The 24,508-nt window shown below is 40.7% G+C and overlaps 1 protein-coding gene across 1 annotated transcript in view; it reads right to left on the reverse strand.

The window, feature by feature from the left end:
* Positions 1-9,541: 9,541 nt before the first annotated feature.
* LOC134225784 (glucosylceramide transporter ABCA12) overlaps positions 9,542-24,508 on the reverse strand; it is an 85,332-nt gene continuing 70,365 nt past the window's right edge. The window contains exons 11-16 of the mRNA XM_062706138.1: positions 11,786-12,529; positions 11,548-11,728; positions 10,683-11,492; positions 10,519-10,626; positions 10,065-10,460; positions 9,542-10,004 (exon numbers count right to left, since the gene is read on the reverse strand). Coding sequence (XP_062562122.1) covers positions 9,660-10,004; positions 10,065-10,460; positions 10,519-10,626; positions 10,683-11,492; positions 11,548-11,728; positions 11,786-12,529 — 2,584 coding nt within the window. The 3' untranslated portion in view covers positions 9,542-9,659. The remainder of the gene's footprint in view (positions 10,005-10,064; positions 10,461-10,518; positions 10,627-10,682; positions 11,493-11,547; positions 11,729-11,785; positions 12,530-24,508) is intronic.

The following is a 24,508-nucleotide window of genomic DNA, read 5'->3' on the forward strand; positions in this document are numbered from 1 at the left end:
TTGCCCCATTTACAAGAAAGGCGACAAGCTGGAGTGTGAGAACTTTCGAGCGATCACCATCCTTAATGCCGCCTACAAAGTGATTTCCCAGATCATCTTCCGTCGTCTGTCACCATTAGTGAATAACTTCGTGGGAAGTTATCAAGCCGGCTTCGTTGACGGCCGCTCGACACCGGACCAGATCTTTACTGTACGGCAAATCCTTCGAAAATGCCGTGAATATCAGGTCCCAACGCACCATCTGTTCATTGATTGAGTTTACAAGTCATACAGTCGTGAGGTGTGGACGTCTTTTCGGTACGGTCCGCAATTTAAATTGTATATATATATTTTTTTACCTCTACGACGCAACCGCGTTGTGCGCTTCTCGTGCTTCGCCAGTAACTGTTTAAGTTTACTTTTTTATAAATATACATAAGTTTTAGTCGCGCGCGAGTCATCGAACCGACTGTGTCGTGAGAAATTTATTTTCTTCTAAAATCATGCCGTGTGGTGTTAAATCGTGCAACATAAACGACGATCGTTACTTGTGGAAATGCGAGTACTGCAATAAGCGATTCCATGCAGCCTGTATCGGAGTTCAACGACATCGGGAAGAACTTATCACTGCGTTTGTTGCTCCTTTATGTGCGGACTGCCAGGACATTCTAAGGAAAGAGGCCGACGTGCGCATAATGCTACATCAGCAGGAAGAGCTTATAAAGGCTATTCGTACACAAACGGACGCGAACCATCGTATTATGGCTGACCTGAAGAACTTTTCTTCAGTGTCATTGCTATTTGAAAACATTGAGCACCTGCTCAATGATGTTAAAAACGTTCTAGCTACGACCAACCAAAACAACGAACGCTTATGCACTTCGCTAAATGAACATATGAAGTCGTGTGACTCACGTGCAACCTCAACAATTGCCAACATTTGTAAGTCGAATACGGCATTGTCACAAAAAGTTCACCATCTTTGTGACGAGAGGCTTATTTGCCTACAAAATGACGTGGTTCTTTTAACAAAAAGTACCGAAACACTGGCATCATCGAGCCAAGCATCAAAACTTCAAGAAATTCACGACGAAGTAAAATTTGTGCCCGCGAATATATTCGCCCCACAATTAAATGCAGCGGGAACCAGTGCTAGCCAGCCAAAAACTCTGGAGGAAGAATTAACAGAAAATAATAGCCTACCTCTCATCACCCCGCTTCAACAGCGCGCACAACAGTAGCTACAACCAGACCCCCCATCGCCCACTAAGAATAAATTTGCGCTTAATGTCATTGTTGAACTTTTTGCTGAGCGTCATGCAAAAATGCTATGTGCCGATGCTCAAGATGCTCAAGAAGTTGCTGTACGCATATCAACGAACCCAGCTGGAAATGCTTTACTGATGAGGAAATGAAGTCTAGATGGAGCCCAGATTGGGAAAAATTGGAACAAGAACGGCGTGAGCAGAACATCTCTATGGAAAGCAAACGTCTCATCAATAACAGCACCAATGTCCAAGGCAGCAATATCAAAACCAACATCGTTAGTAAGACGAATGTCAAACGAACCACTGAAATGGTTAAACGGCCTAAACGACGCAGTAAAAGCAACAACAAACCAAATGACAAGCAACTACTGCTAATGGCAAAAAGTCAATTTTCTGATCCTCCAATAAAAATAGAACATCCAATTGCAGCTCTATCAGCTCCTAATGCAAAATCTTTCATCCACTTTAAGAAGGATGAAGCCATCTATCCAGCTGAAAAATCACAAATGAAACCTCAACCACCTTACGCTAATACTCAGCAGAATCAACAGCAACGGCAGCAGCAGCAACAACAGCAGCAGCAACTACAGCAACAAGAACAGCCACCAAATCCTGACGGCCAATTCGAACTAAACCCAATGAGACCACCCATCGTTCGTCTGACGCAACAATCTACGGAAGGGGACGGGCGGTTCCTAAAAGCCAGACTACGTGACCCTACCATCATGAGGGTTGTTCGGTTGTATCTTGCGTACATGAAAGACCAGCCCCCAAATGTATGCATCGATGGAATGACGCCAACCAGCATCAAGATGCTTCTTGCATCTGAAGGACTACCATCGTCTCCTGAACACCTTCATCGCATATTCACCGAAGTACATCGGGAATATGGAGTTGGGCCAGTTGAAGCCGCAGCAGACCTGCAGTCTTATCGCCAATACCTTTCGAGTGAACGGACACATCGCTTGCAACAGCTAAGGGAGAGCTCAACCAGGTTCCACTCTCCTTCCCCCAGAAATTTTCGCAAGTAAGGACGCCTTCTTCGCCTGAAGTAAGTAGCACTATTTCTTTGACCGACGAGCAGCCAAAAACTTCTTCAGAATTTAAACAGAATGTGACTGAAGTTTCGATATATTGTCAAAATTTCAATCGCATGAAAAGTCCAGCTAAAATGAAGGAAATTTATAAAAACATTTTGAGCACGTCTTTTTCGGCCTTTACAAAGCGTAAAAAGTGAAGAAGTTTTTGGAAGCGGCTTTAATGTATTTCGAAACGACAGAAATTTTCATGAGTCCAATAGAAAATCAGGTGGGGGAGTTCTTGTAGCTATTTCGACTACCTTTAATTCAGAAATGATTCCTACATCTAAATTTAAAGAATTTGAGCATGTTTGGGTGAAATCATACATCGCAGGTGAAACACACGTGTTTGCCTCGGTGTATTTTCCACCTGACCATGCTCATAAAAGCACGTATGAAAGTTTTTTCCAATGTGCTGAACAAATTTTATCACAACTCCCTCCAGAGGTTAAAGTTCACCAACGCAATGCCGATTTCATTCTGGACTCTGAAAATGAAAGTATTCTACACCCAGTCGTTGGGGACAATGAAACATTGCAATTTATTTTCGATTCAACCTCTAAACTTGGGCTTAATCAAATTAACCATATAAAAAACAGACAGCAATGCTATTTGGACTTTTTATTAACTAACGTATATGAAGATTTCTGTGTGACTGAGTCATTAAATCTGTTTTGGAAAAATGAAACGTTTCACACAGCAATCGATTATTCCTTATTAATTCTTGCTCATGAGAGACCCAACGACTATGAGAACGAGGAAGTCTCCGAGTATTAATCAGCAGAGTACGAAAGAATTAAACTTAGATTAAGTAGTTTTAATTGGCAGTCAATTATAAGGACTGAAGGAAACATCGATACTGCTGCATACACTTTTAACGAAACTTTACAGCAAATAATTAAACAAGAAAATCCACTAAAGAAAAAACGACGACAAAGAAATACAAAAAGTCCAATGTGGTACAATAGTCAAATAAAAAATTTGAAAAATCGCAAACAAAAAGCACATAACATTTACAAGAAAGAAGATAGTGATCGAAACTTAACGAAATATTTAGAAATCTGCGACCAACTGAATCTAGCCATCAGTAATGCACTTGAAGAATATAATTCAAAAACTTAGCTTGAAATAAAGTCATGTCAAAAAAACTTTTTTAATTACGTAAAAACAAAATTAAAATCAGACAATTTTCCATCTGTAATGCACCTCGACATTTTCGGAAGAAGATCGCGATCGCGATTATTTTGCGTTTTATCCAGAATTTTTCAGAGATGGTGGTGTAAATCAAATTCAAGTCCATGAAATTTTCGACGCTCTAATGAACTTGGATGCTTCGAAGGGACCTGGCCCTGACACGATTCCACCAGTATTTATAAAAAAAAATAGCAAAAGAACTCACTACTCCTCTATATTGGCTTTTCAATAAGTCTCTGGAATCTGGAATCTTCCCAAAATATGGAAAAGCTCTTTTCTAGTACCAATATTTAAATCTGGTCGAAAATCAGACGTACGTAATTATCGTGGCATAGCCCTTATCTCTTGCATTCCAAAACTTTTCGAGGCAATTATCAACGAGAAGCTATTTTTGCAAATCAAAAACAGAGTAACTGACACACAACACGGCTTTTTAAAGGTCGCTCGACCTCAACAAATCTGCTTCAATTCGTAGATTTTTCATTGAATGCAATGGATAACGGCAACCATGTAGATGCTCTATATACGGACTTTAGCAAGGCATTCGATCGCATTGATATACCGATGCTGCTTTTTAATTATCAAATTAACAAATTATCAAATTTAATGGACACAAATCAAAACCAATTCAAGTAACTTCGGGAGTCCCTCAAGGCTCTCATTTGGGCCCTCTTCTTTTTATCTTGTACGTAAACGACATTTCCTTCATTCTGAAAAACATTAAAGTGTTAATTTATGCCGATGATATGAAGCATATAAGCAATATGAACTGGGCAACTGCAACTAGATATGCGCCGATTGCAGATGTGATGACCCGGAATCGATTTGAGCAAATAAAAAATATGCTGCATTTCAATGACAATACGCAATTGAAAAAACGTAATGAACCTGGATATGACAAATTATTCAAAGTGCGTCCTTTCATTGACGCGATACGACTCAACTTCCTCGACGTGGATCCTCTTCCGGACCAGTCAATCGACGAAATAATGATTCCTTCGAAATCACATTCTCCACTACGTCAGTACAACAAAAACAAACCGCATCGTTTCGGAATCAATGTGAAAGGCCGTGCTGGAAAAGATGGCATACTACATGATTTTGATATATATACAGGAAAGTCAGACAAGCAGCCTAATGGAGATTGGGGAAAGGATTTTTGCAGACAATTGGTTTTCATCGTACTGGGACCATTCGTGTAGGGAGGATCCCGAATGCAGATTTCATACCGGACAAAGAGTTGATGGCTAAAGGCCGTGGTTCTCATGATGCCTACATTTCTAATGATAACATAATCATTGTGAAATGGATTGATAATAAGGCAATTCATCTAATTTCAACATACAACGGTGTTATGCCATTAGACAACGTAAAACGTTGGTCTGTTGCGCAGAAGAATTTCATATCAGTGGATCGACCGACAATTGTAACAGATTATAACAAAAACATGGGGCACCATGGGGGGAATTGATCTCAATGATTTTCTGGTAGCACTCTATCGAACAAACATTGGAAGCAAAAAATATTATATGAGAATATTCCAACATTTCCTCGACGTTGCAATTGTCAACAGCTGGCTATTGTTTCGAAGGCATGCAGAACAACGAGGCGAATGCTCTCGCTTGAGCTTACTTGATTTTCGAATTGAAGTAGCAAACAGTCTCATATTGCACGGTAAGAACGTTATTAAGCCTAGGGGAAGACCAGTAATTAAACAAAGAGCTATACAAAAAACGCACCGTGCAGTCCGAAAAATCGTTCCTCTGGAAGCCAGGTTTGATAATTTTGCACATTGGCCGCTGACGTTGAAACAACGGGAGAGATGTTTCTACTGCAAAAATCGTTGTCATTTCACAAGTTTCGGATGTTCTAAGTGTGGAGTTGCACTCTGTATTTTAAAGGATCGAAACTGTTTTGTACAGTTCCATAACCAATGTTGACATCAAAACTACACAGTCGTCGAATCTCATTTGTAAAATGTGCGTTTTATCCATTTTGTAAACCATTTCACCAGTATGTCAATTTTATGCATAAAGTACGTTTCATTCCCAGTGGAGCTCTGGAGCACCATTTTATTTTTACTATTTTATGATCGCATCCAATAATTTTGGCATAAATAAAGAGCATTTGTTCAACAACTTTGAATATATTCAGCGTTAAGTATTTTTAAATGCAAGAAAAAGTCGTGGGAAAGAAAGGGTTAAATGATATATTTTGTATCATAAAAGTGTTTTACTCGTGTTCCCTGGGCTTTGGATTATAATTCTCCACAAATATTGATATATTCTAGGAGAATTGTAATCTGTGCTGGTAGGAGTATACGAACTGGGGGTTGGAATCTATTTGAATACACATGAAGAAAGTGGTGTAGATTATGGGAATTGAATTGTAAGTTCGTATACTCCTATTCGGTTTCCTCAATGACCGACAGGGTGCGTGCTACATGTCGCGGATAGAAGCTAAGGGAGGTGTGGTATAATTCGACTGAATTTATTGAATAAAGAGCCTTTTAATAGTCAGTCAATTGTGCTTAGCCTCCTATTGTGTTGTAACTGAATAATGTCAAAATAGATAATCGATACAGACACCTCCTTTCACAACAATCTATAATTCATTTGAATGTATTCAACATTGGTTCCGTAGCTTAATGTCCTATGCGACATAGTTTTGAAGATACTATTTAGCTGATCCAAGTCTAGCATCCTGTACTAGAGAGTTACTTTAGAAGAGACTTCTTATAATTTTATCGTAGTCAACGTTTATGTTAAAAATAAGTTATAAAATGGAGTGCTCATTATTTCCTGCTAGATCAGTTACAAGACAACGTGGACCACATTGAGGAAAAATTATTCAATAAATCGATATTATCGTCGAAAGGCCCAGCTATGCTGTAACCAAATTAATCACTTATTATATAAATCTCTAACTGAAATTAGAAAAAAAAGCTACTTAATTAAATCCGACTGATATTAAATATAACACTACACTAATTTAAGATTCCCATTTAAAAGAACCTCATAAATAATAAAATGACATTTACTAATATCCATTCTTTTCATTATTTTCCTCACTATCTAACCCGATCTCAACTATAATAAATTATGATGGAGCTTCGAAATTAAGAAGACTCCGAGCCAACATCAAATGCAGCATGATCCTACTAATATCGTCAGGAATCGAAAGAATCTGAAATCTGTTAAACACTTATTAAAGCTAATAAGTGGTAAGTAGATAGAAAGAATACATACATGGTAAGTGCAAATAACTTATAAATTTATCATATTTTTATTCCATTGCGTAAATGTATATATCATATGTGTTTACTTTGTAAATGATAACCGTACTTTGTTTATATATATGCACATTTGTGAAAAACGTATATATGTTTCTGTGAGTGTGTGTGTATATTATATCAAAACAATAACCTTAAAATTGATTTAGGAAATAGGTGGAAAATTATGCTGAAGTGTTGTTTAGGATGGTTACTGAGAAGTGCAAAATATAGTTGATGTAAAAATTGATTTAGCGGTGTTGGCAGTCATGGGTGAAGTGAATTAAGTGAATCGACTCATCATTAAACACACGACTGCAATATATGTTCAACAAAATCGTGAGCAGTGACTAATATACTTATTAATACTATGTTTGCACTACGGCCTGAATAACATGTTATTCAAATTATCGACAAAGAAAGCTCATCAAGATAGCCGAATAACATGTTACAAGGCCCTAGTGTGAAGATAGTATAAGTCGTGACGTGAATTTGGAAAGGTTGAACGGAATTATGAACAAAGATGGTTCCGACGATTTAGTAATTTGGTTTTGACCGTTTGGTGATTTTTCGGTGACTCGTTTCTGAGGCTGGTTTCCTGCTTAAGTTCAGTTAGTGGAGGAGTTGTGAATGTGAAGAAAGAACGATACGGTGATAGTGACCGCAATAATTTTCGGTGATCATGATGACTATGTTAACATTAACGTAATGATAGTAGGTGAATATGATGCGTGATTTCATTGCTTATACTGAGTGAAATGATTCGTAGGGGCAGAAATTATATACTTTTGTAAAGGTAAAGAAGAAGAAAAGAGTGATGTTGATATTAGTGATGGTAGTTTGACAATACTAAGTGCTTATAATGATGGGGGTGGGCTGTTATACAAATCCTTGTTTTCATCAACACGGCCCATAACAGTGACCACATGAGCAACATCGCTTAGGAACGTCTGTGTGATGATGAAAAACGGGAGGCTCATAGAAGCCAATATGGGCTGGGTACAGTGTAGATTAATAGCAAGGGACAGCTGCCATTGTAACCACCACACAAAAAAAAAAAAAAAATAAAAGTGTTTTACTCGTGTTAAATTGGCAAAGCATGTATGGATTAAATATTTATTTTCATACCCCTCATGGGCAAATGCTGTTTGAACAGTTTTTTCAACGACTTAAATATATAAGAGAACTGCTCCTGGATTTCGAATCATGGCTCCGATGTTCATCCCATTGAAAGCAGAGCAATGGAAAGGTATTTGATTTGTGATTTTTTTTCAGCAGGAGTTCGCATGTTGACAAAAAGAAGCGAAGAAATTGGTGCCGTATTTCTTTACTTCCCGATAAGATGAATGTATTTTCAGTGAGTGAGATGGAAATCGGAACAGTTCCCCTACATAATTCACGACATAGAAAAAAACTGCTAATGTTTTTTTTTTTTCATTTTCGACTGAAAGCGAAATGAAAAAACTCCCGTGGGTCAAACAATTTGTGCTGAAAATTTAGTTTCTATCCATAGTAGTAGTTTCAAGCTTTGTATTCCTATGCAGGTCTTCTTCAGGAGTAAAGGTTATATGTGGGTTTTATACAGGACTCTACGAAGCTTGGCAGCTTTTATAAGTCTTGATCAAAACCAACATATAACTTAACTGCTGGATTTATGTCAGTTCCATTTTTTAGCTCTGAGGAGGAACACAGGAGCATTATAAAACCTAAAGAGCTGTGGTTTTATATTGGAATTCTAAACGTAGTTCTCAAGTACTCTTGCGGATCTAATTAAATGACAACTGAATAAAACCAAAATAAAACTTTAAGCATTTCTACATGCCGTAATAAAACCTCTATAAAACTAGCATAAATCTTCGAAGCATTGAGATTGTTACTTGGGAATGAATGGGCGAGCTAGTGCCAGATACTAATGTCAACCTGTTGTTGGTTTGCGGTGTGCTGAGTGTAATGAGGGTAGGATAGATTCGCTTCCAGAGACTATAGGGTAACTGCACCAATTTTTGGCGAAAACCAGTACACTTACCCTAAGAGTTTTTCGTAATCGAGGCACGAGTTGAATGGCTCTTGAGCACTGGAAATCAATTATCCGGGTAGTCAAGATGTACCGCTGTCGGGAAATAGTTCGTCGTGCGTGAACGCATGGCTCTCGGATAGTCGGAGCACTATTGAACTACAGTGAGCGTTCACAAATTGGGGCACGACCTCACCCCAACTAACGAATGCCGTTCGCTAATTGGTGCGTTTTGACAAGCGTCAATGTTGTTTACTTTTTGCATTGAACAAAGAAATTTTTTACGCGCCAGAAAATGTCGATCCCGCCAAAAGTTTGGAAAATTATAAGACAAGCTTAAAACTTTGTGAGTTAGTGGTAGCGACAAAGTAGAAGAAACCATCCAGGATCCCTCTTTTTATTGTGGGTTTTACCTTCGGGTTGGCCGTGATCGTTTCGGTTGTGCCAAGCCAGTGAACGTTGAGTAACCATCCATCATTCCGGCCACGAATTTCTAACTTTGTGAGCGGTAGGAGTCGCTGTTCAAGAACACCCTAGAAAGGTTTGTTCCGACCGTCACAGTTGAAGTTTCCCGTGGGGGCCGCCATGTTGTGGTTGTGGTGGTCAATGTGGTTGAGTTTGCGTGCTCGAGCTCATTGATGACTGCCAAAAATGATACATGCAGAGAAATTCAGGGTCTTTCCACCGGAAAACAGGACAGACATTTCGGATTGTTCAAATAATAAACTATCGCTCATTTGCTTAAAATAATATCCATGTGTATGTACTAAAAACCAGCTTAGTAGGTAAGTAGCTTGCCCTGTGGACAATGACGGGAAAGTGGGGACACGGGACCCGGACGGATTCCGTACTAATCAGTTTTCCACGAACCCACCGTTGGAGTGTTCCTCCTCGTGGTTCTGCAGAACGTTCTCAAATACCTGATCCAGCAGACACCGCGAAACCGTGTACCGCAACCGATTGTTTTCGGCAAAGTGATGCAGCTTAACAACTAGGTCACTGACGCTCGCCGTCAGCGCTGGACTGGAATCGATGGTGTTGTTGTTCAGGTTGATCGTAACCTGACTGTTTTTGTGGAGCTTTTCAATGCCACCGTTGGTGTGCCGCCGCCGGTCAACCGACTGTACTTTGCACACAAACTGCAAAGAGTTCTTGTTCTGGATCAGGTCCTCTGAAATGTTGAACTCTCGTTTGATAGTCTGTGGAGTGAGGAAGAAGAATGTAGATAAAAGTCGTTTGGTAGAAATGAAGACACTCACTCTAATGAGATCCACTTCCCGATTTTCTTCGAGGTAGATGGTAATCAGGTAGTTGTTACCGTATCGTTCGGTAAGGTTGTCTGGGGTGTCAACCGTGAGCAAATGTCCATCCTTCAGGATCGCTATCCTTTGACAGATCCTATCTATCTCCGATATGCTGTGAGAAGTGAGCAGAACCGATCGGTTTTGACTGTTCAGCCGTTCGATCGTTCGGTAGACGATGGCTCGGGTTACCGGATCCATGTCACTTGTGGGTTCATCCATTAGAATGATGTCGGTGTTTCCAAAGCAGGCAACCGCTACGCAGAGCTTCCGCCGGTTTCCACCGCTGAGATTCTTGACCAAAATTCGTTTGTACGGTTCCAGGTGATACTCTCTGAGAGTTTCAATTACCAACTGCAAAGAATGCTAAAGTATTAAAGTCTGCGAGTCACTTTATAATATCTTCGCTTACCTTATCGATGTTATCAACGTTACGCAACTGGCCATAGAATTCGATAACTTCCTCTACGGTGAGCAATGGATCCAAAAAGCTATTCTGCGGGCAGTACGATAAGCAGTTCTGTAAAAACAAATCCATTAGTAAACCACGTAGACCAGAAATACATTCCACTGTACCGAAGAGAAGAAGCAGAATCCACCGCTACTCGGGAGCTGTTCGCCAGACAGAATGGAGAATATCGTTGATTTTCCTGCACCGTTTGTTCCCAACAGTCCGAAGCACTCGCCGTAGTGGATCTTGAACGAAACATCATTTACAACCACATCTCCAGATCGGTACTGCTTCGTGAGGTGATCCACTGACAGGATCTGATCGGCAGTCAGAGATTTCTTCTTGCCATTGCCATTCACTACACCGTCTTCAGATCGGACTGCTTTCAGCTCGTAAACTGGCGTGTGAGAGGATTCCGCCTCTTGGAAGAACCTCTGAATGACCTTTCGCTCGATAATCATGTTCAAGAAGATAAAAATTGAGCCCATGATCACCAATGCAATGAGATGCGGTTCAAGGATCGTCATCAAAGGTTTGTAGGAGTCAATGTAGTACCGCTTGAATATCTCCGCCTGGATGTAGTTTTTGGACAGCTCGATCAGGCCATCTGCTAAGGCGTGTTGTGGCAGGATAAGGAAGGCCCGATTCAAGAAGTTCCGGAAATGTTCCGAGGTATCCGATTCTCCCAATATGTCGAACAGGATTATAGTCGTCAAGGTGCCAAGAGCGGTAATCACGTTAAGACAGAATAACGACATATTTGCAAAACTGGCGTCGTTAAACAGCTTTTCGAAAAGATGCACCGCTGGAACGGAGGCAAATCCATAGAATACAAGAAGAAGACAGATGCCTTTTAGCTGGTCTTTTTCAACGTAAGATGGAATGGCGAAAACTTGGAACACTATCACTGCTAGGGCCACGGCGATTAGGAATATCTAGGAAAAAAGACAATTTAACTACGGAAAACAGCTATTGAAGTATTGATCTCACCATTGCGTCCCAAACATAAGTAACTCCCCAATAGTGAAAGAATTTCACTCCAGCGAGCCTTTGTTGCATCTTTTCTCCTCGCACTCGTTCGTTGACGATGTACACAGAAGCTCCTGCCAGGACCAAACTGAACGACAGCAGCAGGATCAACGAAATGCCAGCATCAGCAACCTGCTGAAGACTATTGAAAAGCAGTTAAATCAAACTCTTTATCAGTTTTTACATGATGTCCACTTACATCGATGAAATGGTCAGCTCGTCTTCTTCGATCTTCAGCGGATGGTTGATCGTGCGAATACTATAGTTGGTATTCTCCAGTTCCGATTTCAAAATGGCAGAATCCAACAGATTTAGCCACACCGGCATCGAGTGGTATCCCTTGTTGTTGTACCAAACAAAGTGCTTCTCCTTACGAGCGGTCAAACCTCCGAAGCGACGATCGCTGAACTCGTAGTTCGTCTGTAGTAACCAACGGAAGGCTTCTTCGGAGCTTTTGAACAGGTAGCATTCGGAGTCGGGACAGTGTGACAGAATGCCGGCGTCGATTTCCAGCTGAAAGTCGCTGCCATTGCCCGGTCGGGTGTAGAACTCTGCCGATCCACGGTATAGCGCGGTAGAGAGCTCCAGAGGTTTGTCGTGTTCACCGGGCGGTCGAAGAGTCATGAAGTACATGGCGATGATTTCGAAGAGTGTTGGAAGAATCAGAATACATATAAGAAGGCGGTAATTGCGGCGGAAGTGGAGGAACCGTTTATGGAGTAGGCTGTTGATTATCTGGAACGAGCCGAGGTTGTGTTGGGTGGGTTTGGACCCATGGAAGCCATTGGCAGAGATGATTTCCGGTTCACGGATTTCGGCTGCTTGCGACTCGCGGCTGTTGACGGCGTTGAAGACGTTCATGAGGTTTTCGTTTTTGACGTCGTAGTTTAGGATGAGTTTTTTGTCCTGATACTGGTTGAGCTGATCAAAGAGCGATTTCAAGCTGTTTGGATGGGAAGGTTAGAGTTTAGATAATTGATAGAGAGAAATTGTAAGGAAGTTAACGTTTCGGCACAAAACAGATAGGCATGATAGAACAAACTGCAATATTCAAAGTAGGCTCTTTGCGTATCAACAATCGACGAATGGCACTCCCGTATGTTTCGGGACATTAAGTGATACAACTGTCTAAAATTGTAATCAAAATACTGTTACAATAGAGTATTATAAGGAAGAGCTAATATCTTTGATCTTCCAAGTGGCCGTTGATAATTTGAGTTAGTGAAGAATGACCGGGAACATCGATACCCCTTTTCATGACGATGGCCAACGAGCCCCAGTAATTATTTCGTTGGACCACACGCGGCGGTATGGAAGAACCAACGATTCTGAGGAAATGGTCCACAAAAGTCTGGAGTTTGCAGAAATCGCTCTCAATAGAGGTAGGTCACGACAGCCTGTAGATACGTTTTCGTCAAATCAGATAGATCCCCCACGCTTCGGAAAACCTCTTTTGAACTCGACTCCTTCAACTATCCCTTATAAGACAAGTACAGACAATAGCTTAATTCTCCAACATCTGTCAGCACTTAACAGTGTACTACTGGCGGTGGCTAATGCTCCTATAACAAGTATCCCTAGTTAACCCAATCCAATTCCAAGTTCGTTGGCATCGCAGAGTATTCCTTCCATTGTTCCTGCGAGTGGTCCGAGCGCTCAGCAACTTGCAGCCCGGCATGTTGTACCGAAAGATCTTCCCGTTTTCGATGGAAATCCGTTGGATTGGTCACTCTTAGTATCTACACTAAATCTACCCAGATGTGTGGTTGGTTGTACCGACGCAGAAAACCTCATGCGACTACAACGCTGCTTGAAAGGAAATGCTCTTAATGCGATCGGTTACCAACTCTTGCATCCTTCCTCCGTCCCTCTGTACCTGCGCCAAGGGCCGATAAATTGGAAGCTATCATCAGCTTTGGACTTGTAGTACAAAATGTGTGCGGCTATCTCCAATCCTTGGGTATGGACAATCACCTTTCAAACCCAATTCTACTGCTGGAAATGGTGGGCAAGCTTCCAGCAAATGTGAAACCGAGCTGGGCTCTCTACCGACAACAAGCTTCCGAAGTGGATCTACGAACGTTCGGGGTTTCCATTCCATGTCCTCCTTCGTCTCCGATGCAAGTAATGTTACATATTACATTGGTTATGAATGGAAGTTGGATAAGCCGAAACAAAAATAAAAGGGGTTTCTGAACGCGCACGATAATGGTGAGAAGGCAAAGGGGCATCAAGCAAATTGCGAACATCAGAATGATAGCATCTCCGTAGAAAAGGGAACACTCCAGTCCAAGTCGTGTCCAGTACGTGAAATGCTGAGCCATAAAGTCAGGCAGTTCTTCAAGTTCCAGAGAAGCAGCATCGATGAGCGTTGGAAGTTGGTGCAGCAGCTACAATTATGCAGACGATGTTTGACAACACATGCCAAGTGGCCATGCAAGGCACCAGTTTGTGGATTGGTGCGAGTTGAAGCATTACAGTCTGTTGCATTCAGAGAATCCAGACCCGTCTTCAACCAACGGCAGCATCGTTAAGGGTCACGGAAAACGCTTTTTAGAATTATTCCGGTTATACGGCAGAGACACAACTATCGACGTGCTTGCTTTCTTAGATGATGGTTCTTCATATACCCTGATGGAGCAAGCGATTGCAGATCAACTTCGAATCGACGGTGAGGTAGAATCGTTATGTTTGCAGTGGACAAATAACGTAAAACGGACTGAATATGATTCTAAAATAATTCAGCTGGATATCTCTAGCATTACTGGAGAAAAACGCTATATGTTGGATGAAGTACGAACGGTGGAAAGTCTTGGCTTACCACCACAATTGCTATGCTATGAAGATTTAGCGGAGAAATTCCCATATCTTAGAGGATTGCCGGTGGTAAGCTATGGTGGAAAAGTTCCTCGTATTTTGATAGGGCTGAATAACACTGACTTGCTGGAAACTTTGAAAAGACGAATGGGTAAACCCCGTGAGCCGGTTACAACGAAAACAAAGTTAGGAAGGACAATCTATGGAAACGTAGAAGGCCTGAATAATCCACCGGAACATCATCGTCTGTGCTGCACCTAGTGATTCTGACCTACACTCTCTGGTTGAGAATTTCCTCTCCGTTAAAAGTACTGGAAAGATGACGACCGACGAGCGCGTGAAATAATGCAGAAAACGACGCATCGAATGACTTGATGAGCTGGACACCTTTGATTCGCGGAGAACCTGGTTTCTTGCATTAGTGCTGAACCTGAATAAACCGGGAAAAATCCGTATGGTGTGGGATGCAGCAGCAAAGGTTGAAGGGGTGTCTTTCAATTCGATGCTGCTCACAAGTCCGGACATCCTTACATCACTTCTGTCAGTTCTATATCGCTTCCGCCAACGTTAGGTGCTGTGGTTGGAAGCATCAGGAAAATGTTTTTTTTTTCAAATCCTCATAAACCCTGAGGATCAACAATCTAAATGTTTTGTGTGGCACGACGATCCTGTGAAACCAATTGATGTATACGTGAATAATGTTGAAACCTTCGGGTCAACATGCTCACCATGTTCGGCGCAGTATATAAAAAACAGAAATGCAGAAGAGTGGAGAACCCATTTTCCAGAAGCAGTAGACGCCATAACAAACAATCATTATGTTCATGGCAAGTGTTTGTTACAAGATGTCTGGCGAAGCAAAGTAGATTGGGATCAGGAGATTCCGGACTACATCTATAAGAATTGGTGTCAATGGATCCGGGCAATCCGTGAGATGGGAAAAGTTAAGATACCACGGTTTTACTTCCTGGGATACGGTTTATCCAGCCTAGATAACATAGAGTTGCATGTGTTTGTAGACGCAAGCTTGGTGGCCTTTTTTCTGTGTAGCATACTTCCGGATCATAGTTACTAGGCCCAAAGGGTCATTTGGCCAAAAGGGTCAATTAGCCGAAAGGGTCATTTAGCCGAAAGGGTCATTTGGCTCAATAAGACATTTGGCCGAAAAGGTAATTTCGCTGAATAGTGAAAATTGAATTTGAAAAGTGAGAAATAAGGAATGAGAAGAGAGACGTCTCATTTCTCACTCTTCATTTTTATATTCTCGCTGTATAAAGTAAGTAGTGCGAAGTGAGTAGAGAGACGACTCACTTTTCAAATGACCTATTCGGCCAAATCTCCTATTCGGCCAAATGACCCTTTCGACCAAATGACCCTTTCGGCCAAATGACCCTTTCGGCCAAATGACCCATTCGGCCGGTTTAAAGTCTCCTTAATAAAGACACAAAAAACCCTTTCGGCGAAATTACCCTTTTGGCTAAATGACCCTTTCGGCCAAATGACCCTTTCGACCAAATGACCCTTTCGGCCAAATGACCCTTTCGGCCAAACGTATTTTTCGTCCAAATGTCTTATTCGGCCAAATGTCCTATGACCCTTTCGGCCAAACGACCCTTTTGCCCAAATGACGTTCGGCCTAATGGTCTGTTCGGCCACATGGTATATTCGGCCAAACAACTTTCGGCCTAGTGGCATTCGGCCAAACGACCCTTGGCCGCAAAAAAAACAACACAATTCGAATAAGGCAGAGTGACTTGACAACTCTAGCCCTATACGTTTGTCGGAGTTGACTATTGTGGCCTACATTTCATTCGTATCGGTAGGAGCAATGTCAAGAGATGGGTAGTCTTATTCGTATGCCAAACCATCCGCGCCGTACATCTTGAAGTATCCAGTACTCTCTCAACCGACTCTTGCATATTGGCAGTGAGACGATTCATTGCTATAGAAGAGGTGCTCCGCAGGAGATTCACTGTGATCATTTACAGTTTCAAGGCGCTAGTAAAGAACTGAGGCAAAGGCTACAAAAAATCAACAAAATTCTGTCAAGTACCTTCACTAACTGACAAACTGTGTGGCGATTCAATCCACATGCGGCGCCCCATATGGGAGGTTCGTATGGGAACGTTTGATTCGGTCCGTCAAGATCGGCCTGAATAGTACACTGACTACTTGCAAAAACCCTAATGAGGAAACATTTTATACATTATTATTTCTGGAAAAGCGCTGGTACTTGACTGGACTTGCAAAAAGAGCTTAAAATATATTTTTCCTTTATTAAAGTGTTTTTTGGAAAACGCGTCTGGAAGACCGATAGAAAATTCGCTGTGTTTTGGAATAACACGCCTTGCAGACTGCCGAGTAAAGGGTTGACCATCTTGAAAAACCCAAAGGTGAGTCTTGTAAGCATTGATTTTGGTTAAAGTAAATCTAGTTTGAACTTCCCTCCCCTTGGATATGTTACCTTGCCGTGGTGGGTGGGCTTACGCCATTAGCACTGATATGGCAACCAAAGACATATCCTGTCGTGGTGGTATCACATGTTGACTATTTTTGTTTAATGCCGCGTCATAATCTGGCATTGACGCACTGATCTTACGGATGTGATCCAACGGACGTCGAGTCTTGGAGCCTTGAATGGTAGTGCAGTAAGGCAGATCTCCCTCAGTGATAATGGTGGTAGATCTCTTCTTTTCTGCAATACTTTTCTGAAGTGTTCCCTGATTATGATGAGTCGTAGCCGCGCTTAATTCTAGCTAGATAGGTACTTATTTTTATTGAGTGTGATCAATTTTATCGACGGTAATAGGGAATTGACTGTTGGATTCACTGAGTAGAAGTTTTATCAAAACTAGGAACGTGGCGCCTTTTTTTTGTTATGGCTCACTTTGAAGAACCATAATTAAAAATACCAGGGGCCCTCCTTAGCCGTGAGGTAAGACGCGCGGCTACAAAGCAAGACCATGCTGAGAGTGGCTGGGTTCGATTTCCGGTGCCGGTCTAGGCAATTTTCGGATTGGAAATTATCTCGACTCCCTGGGCATAAAAGTATCATCGTGTTAGCCTCATGATATACGAATGCAAAATGGTAACCTGGCTTAGAAACCTCGCAGTCAACAACTGTGGAATTACTTAATGAACACTAAGCTGCGAGGCGGCTCTGTCCCAGTGTGGGGTTGTAATGCCAAGAAGAAGAAGAAGAAGAATTAAAAATACCACAAATTATAACGATGGTATGCAAACAATTCTATAATAGCTTATTCATTCTCGATAATTTTTACTAATAGATAGGGAATAGGCGTGATGAAGCCTTACTTTGCCACCGAAAAGTGAATCTATAGCTCTGACCACGACCTACACAATTAAAGATACGCTTGCTTTTAAGGCTTTAGGACAATTAGACAACTTAGGGACCATTTCTTCATCTTCGCAAAACGCTTTAACTAGTTTTTTCGTCTAAGCAAATAGTTAACCTTTAGTGATACACAACTGAAGGCAATTTACTGACAGCTATACGCAACATAATCTACAACTAGCATTTATTTAAACTGAATAACGTAGGAAACATGTAATAACTAAGACAAATTTTTTTTAGTAAAGTTAAACATTATAACACGATATGACACCGTACTAAACATTTGACATAATTATGACTGAGAATACGAAAAGATTGAAAATAGAAACATAGACGTGGAGATCAATCATAAGACTTCCTAAGCCCATCATCAAATTGAAGCTCATGAACTGTCGAATCTTGTTTGGAGGCAATTCCGATGCTGTCGAGGACTATCGTAGCCCACAATGATAATATTCGGGGTTTTCTCGAAATGAAGTTCAGAATATGTAGTGATTAAAATTGTGAGTACAGAATTTTTGATGATTGCTTGGTGAACGGTTCTAAACTGCGGCCCGCTTTGGCCTTTTAATGCAGTTTTAGAGGCTTTCACTAAATAATCTTCAAAATCTAATGCAACATTATAGTTAAAATACGTTTTCATTAGAGTTTCCTACTTCATCATCAATATCAATATATTTAGACTGAAACACGTGCGATTGATGATTAACTAATAAATTTTTAACGTACTTTTCGAGCTTCTGTTGCTTGATGGGAACATGACCCAAACGCTATTGATTTTAATTAGAACTAAATGTAAAACATATAATTATATATAATAACTGACATTTCTCCACAGCTTAAGTATTCATCATAAAACTATCCCCAACCTGCCCCAACTCCTTAGGCAGCGATATACTATGAGTATATCCCGCAAAACTTAAAATCCCCATGGGTAAAGATGTTGTGAAGCCTTATCCTTAAGTCCCTGGAGTATCATGGACGATATGAATTCCAAATTCACATCGGTGACTTGCCCCCTGGCCCCCTTATACATCAATAAAATAAAATAAAATAAATAAAAAAAGTAAATCTAGTTTGAACTTCATACACTTCAGGCGGCTTCAGTGTACATGAGGCTACCAGTTTCTAATCCCAAGTTTGTTTTGGAGTTCGGTAATCAGGTTTCTCAAATGTAACATATTCAATGTTCATCTTCGCCTCGCGAAGTAACTTAGGGAATGTAAATAGACATAAATTGATGAAAAGAGTAAAATCTATCCCCTTAAAGTGCTTATTTGACTCCTTTTATGTGTTTTTCTCATTTTTATAATGCATCGCCAATGATAGGTGGATTAATCTGGGTTTTTATGAGAGAAGAAGGGGAATGTGGGGTTTGAGTAAGTTACCATTAGCGTGGTATTACACATTAGGGTCTCGCCGACATTTCTCACCAACACGAATGCACGGTTCGTGGTTGCAAGCAATCCCATTTGATTTTGCCGTGACAGCTGCTCGTAGTTGCAAACAAACTGAGTAAAAGTGTGAGTGAAATATGCGTGTACGTACACGCTCGCAGAAAGCCTAATCATCGTGTCAATCGATGAGCAGCAAGCCGTGACTCGGCCTCTACTTGTCAGATATTCGTGGCGCGCACACGCACCCACGGAGAGCTGCTGTCATCGCATTTCGCTCTGGCCATTTAAGACCACACAGTATCCATTTGAAATCTGGCAATCAACTACAGCGAAATCGAAACTAGCATAATTTATTTAATTTCTAAATTTGCCTGCTGAAAGCGGTGTCGCGTAGTGGATCACGTGTCGAGCGTCTGCACTTTTCACTCCACCGTGACAAGCGAAACTCCCTAATTCTATACAATAATGTGTCTCGAAACGTTAAGCATAGATAACCGATATTTAAGCTGACTGATAACAGAAGTACAGACCCCATACGATTTTGGCAACACGTTCGGAACATCAATGTTGCCAAAATTTACTAGTTTTTGTTTTCTCATGATACTTTACATTAGGGGCCCTCCTTAGCCTAGCGGTAAGACGCGCGGCTACAAAGCAAGACCATGATGAGGGTGGCTGGGTTCGATTCCCGGGCAATCCGTGAGATGGGAAATTTCGGAATTGGAAATTGTCTCGACTTCCCTGGGCATAAAAGTATCATCGTGTTAGGCTCATGATATACGAATGCAAAAATGGTACCATGACTTAGAAACCTTGCAGTTGATAACTGTAGAACCCGAGCAGGAGGGACGACCTCGATAACAGAAATTGGCATGAACTAGTCTTGCATAAGAGGTAAAATACCAAAAGCTTATATGCAGAATACTTGAAGCATATCATGCTTAAGTATTTCAATACCAAAATAATAATAATTTGTTATGCATTTGGTATTGAAATTCAATTTAATAACTGAGTATGTTATGGCTCAAGTATTGTTCATATTATTTTTTGGTATTATTCCTTTGGTATTTTACCTCTTATGCAGGGCTAGTTCATAACAGATTATGGTATCAGAATTAGGTATTATTGAGCCAATTTCTCCTGTCGGGAAGGGCTGAATGAAAACTAAGCAGAGAGGCGGCAATGTTCCCAGTGGGGGATGTAATGCCAATAAGAAGAAGGAGAAGAAGAAAGTACTTCACATTTCTTCACTTATTGTGGCGTTAGACCACACTGTGTCTAGTTTTTTACGCCAATTTTGAAATCTAAGCTTTTTTCCTATACATTTTATTTAACGTGATTTTTTAACGATTTTATATGTTATTTTTACGCTGGTTATATTTTGCCAAAATCGAATGGCTTTGTTGCCAAAATTCAATGGGGTCTGTACATATGAACGCAACTGATTGGTAACCGACGAATCGCAGCCAATAAGTTTGACAACCGCAGTTGCGCTTCTCAAGCACAGTTTCTTTAGACGATCCCCACCAGTGCGTGAATAAAGCCAAAATAGCAACCTCTATCATGACGCGAACTCGCACCGGTCGTTGGTAAACGGGTTTGGGAAATGTAAACGCAACCTTCGGTGAATAGCGAGTTGGCAAATTTGGCGACCCGCTCCAAGCGTTGCCAAACCATCACACGGAAAAATAAAGTAACTCATAAATGAAAAATTTGCCACCTTCTGAAAAATTGTTCGGTTATTTATCATCAAAACTATAGATAGTGGAAAATATAGATGAGCGAAGATAAATCCTCTGTCTCCAAACGAACTGTCAAACGTGTCTCCAAACGAGCATGACGTCACGATTTCAATGGAAACGTTAAGGGCTGTGACGTCATATGCGCGTGTGCACGGGCAAAAAAATCGACTCAGCCATGCTTTCGCTCATCTATAGATTCTACTATCTATAATCAAAACCATTGTGATGGTGGTCAGTTTAGTTTGGATTTCAACTGATTGGTGGCGCTAGTGTGTATGAAATTACGTGATAGGTTAGATATCTCGAATTCTGATATTTTTAGATTTTTTCTGTCTTCTACAAAGTTGTTCGAGTGGTCTAATACTAATGACACACTGGTGGTACAAGTACCATGGTACAAGAATCTTGAAATGAGTTCCGTACTGATTATTGTCTTTATCAAAGATAGTCTTGGAATAATTTTCTTGTCCTCTTGTACCATGGTACAAGTACCACAGGTGTGTCCTTAGTATAAGCCATCATGACGAAAGTATGTTTAGTTCGAAATATAACCGCTTGACGGCGCTAGTGTATAAGAAATAACATGATAGGTTAGATATCAAGACATATTGCGATTTTTTTCACCATTTCGACCCTTATGATAAAAATTTCGTCTTACTCAGATTTCGCTTTCGATTTCGCTGCTGGCTACCGTGCGCATTTCACTTGAAGATCGTGACAGCTGCCGCAAGGGGCCGTTCAAAAATTACGTCCAAGGTTTGAGGGGGGGAGGGGGATTAGAGTTTTGTGACAGTTTGTGACAGGGGAGGAGGGGGTTCGTCTTCTGTGACGTCCATCCACAAGAAAAAATACTGAAAGCATTTTAGGAACAACTTATTTTTTAAAACGCATTTTAAAAACTGTTAAAAAGGACATAACTCATTATGTTATTGTAAATATAGTGTACCAAAAAGAAAAACCAAAATAATCGCAAAAATAAAAATGACACACGTACGTACAGGGGGAGGGGGGGAGTCAATGATTTGTGACAGTTTGTGACATGAGGGGGGGAGGGGGGTTGAAAATGCCGAAAAACGATGGACGTAATTTTTGAACGATCCCCAAGCCCCCTCATGTTTCATTGTTCTCAGCTCTCCAGCTGATCATGTTTACACAACAAAACCAGCTGGTGCCTCGATGTTTACATTCAGTCCCATGGTTCTCAACCGACCACGTGCTTGACAATCAAGGTAATCTATGAAAAGGTTGACGAAAATGCCTTGAAATACAAAATTGACAACTTTTGAATTTCGTTGAGCGAATCTAATCATTCGTGAAAAATACAATATTATCTCAAGATATTATCTCGTATTCTGAAATTTTTAGAATATTGTCGTATTCTACAAAATTGTTCGGATGGACGAAGTTATCAAGTTTAGTTTGAAACACAACCAGTTGGCGTCTAACTAGCGTCCATCGCAATGGTTCCAACCATCCAGATAACTTTGTAGAAGACGGCAACTCTTTCCAAGTCTTATAGATCTCGAGATATCCACCTCATTGAATTGTTGCATGTATGCTAGCGCCACCAAGCAGATGTGTGTCGAACTAATCTGATAATCACAAATCTAAAAGGTTTGAAAATAAATATTTATAAACATTTTTTTCTTATTTTTTTATTCCGTGTTTGTTATAGCAACCGCGGATTTTCACCACCGGTACGAAACATGATTGCACTTCAACAACCTTGATAGAAACAACCGGTGCGAGAACAAGTGCGTAAATAAAATATGAACGCAATTTGTTCTTATTAGAGCATCATTATCGGTCGCGAGCATTTTAATCACCCGCGCAGCGCTTTCATTTTAGTTTCGTCACTCGTTTCCGTATCGGTCACTTTTTTCGGCTCTCAATTTGGTTGCTGTATTCCTTACCGGTGACGTTTGACAGTTGACAGTTCATCAAATAGCAGCGCTCTTATCGCGCTACCAAATTTGGTCACCTGTCAGTCGCGCTACTGTTATAGCAGCGCGTTTAGTAGCGACCGGTAAAGTGTCAAGTAATGATACTGCGCTGCCAAACGGCTTAAACTCACCACCGGTAATCTTGCTCTTATACACTCATTTGGATACGCATCGGTGGGGATCATCTTAGACGATCCCCACCAGTGCGTAAATAAAGCCAAAATAGCAACCTCTATCATGACGCGAACTCGCACCGGTCGTTGGTAAACGGGTTTGGGAAATGTAAACGCAACCTTCGGTGAATAGCGAGTTGGCAAATTTGGCGACCCGCTCCAACCGTTTCCAAACCATCACACGGAAATAAAGAGTAACGCATAAATAAAAAATGCGCCGCCTTCTGAGAAATTTGTCCGTTATTTATCATCAAAACCATTGTGATGGAGGTCAGTTTAGTTTGGATTTCAACTGATTGGCGGCGCTAGTGCCTATGAAATAACCTGATAGGTTAGATATCTCGAAATCTGGAATTTTTAGAATATTGGCGTCTTCTACAAAATTGTTCGGGAGGTCAAAACCATCATGACGAAAACAAGTTTAATTTGAAATACAACCGCTTGGCGGCGCTAGTGAATTGGAAATAACCTAAAAGGTTAGATATTTCGATAGTTGAAATCTTAAGAATATTGCCGTCTTCTACAAAGTTGTTTGGATGATTAAAACCATCATGACGAAAGCAAATTTAGTTAATAATACAACCGCTTGGCGGCGCTAGTGTATTGGAAATAACCTGATAGGTCAGGTATCTCAAAATATGTAATTTTTAGAATATTGCCGCCTTCTACAAAGTTGTTCGGGTTGTCAAAACCATTATGACCAACGCAGGTTTAGATTGAGATATAACCGCTTGGTGGCGCTAGTGTTTAAGAAATAACCTGCTAGGATAAATATTTCGAAAACTGAAATTTTTAGAATATTGCCGTATTCCACAAAGTTGTTCGGGTGGTGAAAACCGTCATGATGCAAGCAAGTTTAGTTTTAAACATAATCGCTTAGCTAGTGCATAAGAAATAAACTGATAAGTTAAATATCTCAAAATCTGGAATTTTCAGAATATTGCCGTATTCTACAAAGTTACTTGCCATAAGACGAGTTCGTACAATTCCATTTAATTCCACCCCTTGGTTGTACCTTTGACAGATACTTATTTCGACTTCTACAGTAAGGCCATCTTTAGTGTCTCGTACTTGACTCGATTCGACTCAGCTCGAGCGCCAACGAGTATTGCGGTTTCAAACAAAATTTCTGGTTTGATTACCCTTTTAAATCTTACATAATAACCAACCTAACAGATAATTCGGATAACTTTGTATAAGATGGCCACTTTCCAACTCTCATACACTAGCGTCGCTATGCGTATGAATTCCAAACTAAACTAGTCTCCATCATAAATGTTATGGCTACCCGATCAACTTTGTAGAAGACAAAATCTTTCTAAGTCTTATAGATCTCGAGATATCCACCTCACTAAATTATTGCATATAAGCTAGCGCCATCTAGCAGATGTGTGTCTAGCTAATCTGATAATCTCAAAATGCATTACGCACATATTTATATTACAAAAGTTGGAGCGCGCTCTGAAAGATTTGAAAATAAATAATAATTTTTTCC

Source organism: Armigeres subalbatus, chromosome 3 (assembly GCF_024139115.2).
Source record: "Armigeres subalbatus isolate Guangzhou_Male chromosome 3, GZ_Asu_2, whole genome shotgun sequence".
NCBI classification, from domain to species: domain Eukaryota; kingdom Metazoa; phylum Arthropoda; class Insecta; order Diptera; family Culicidae; genus Armigeres; species Armigeres subalbatus.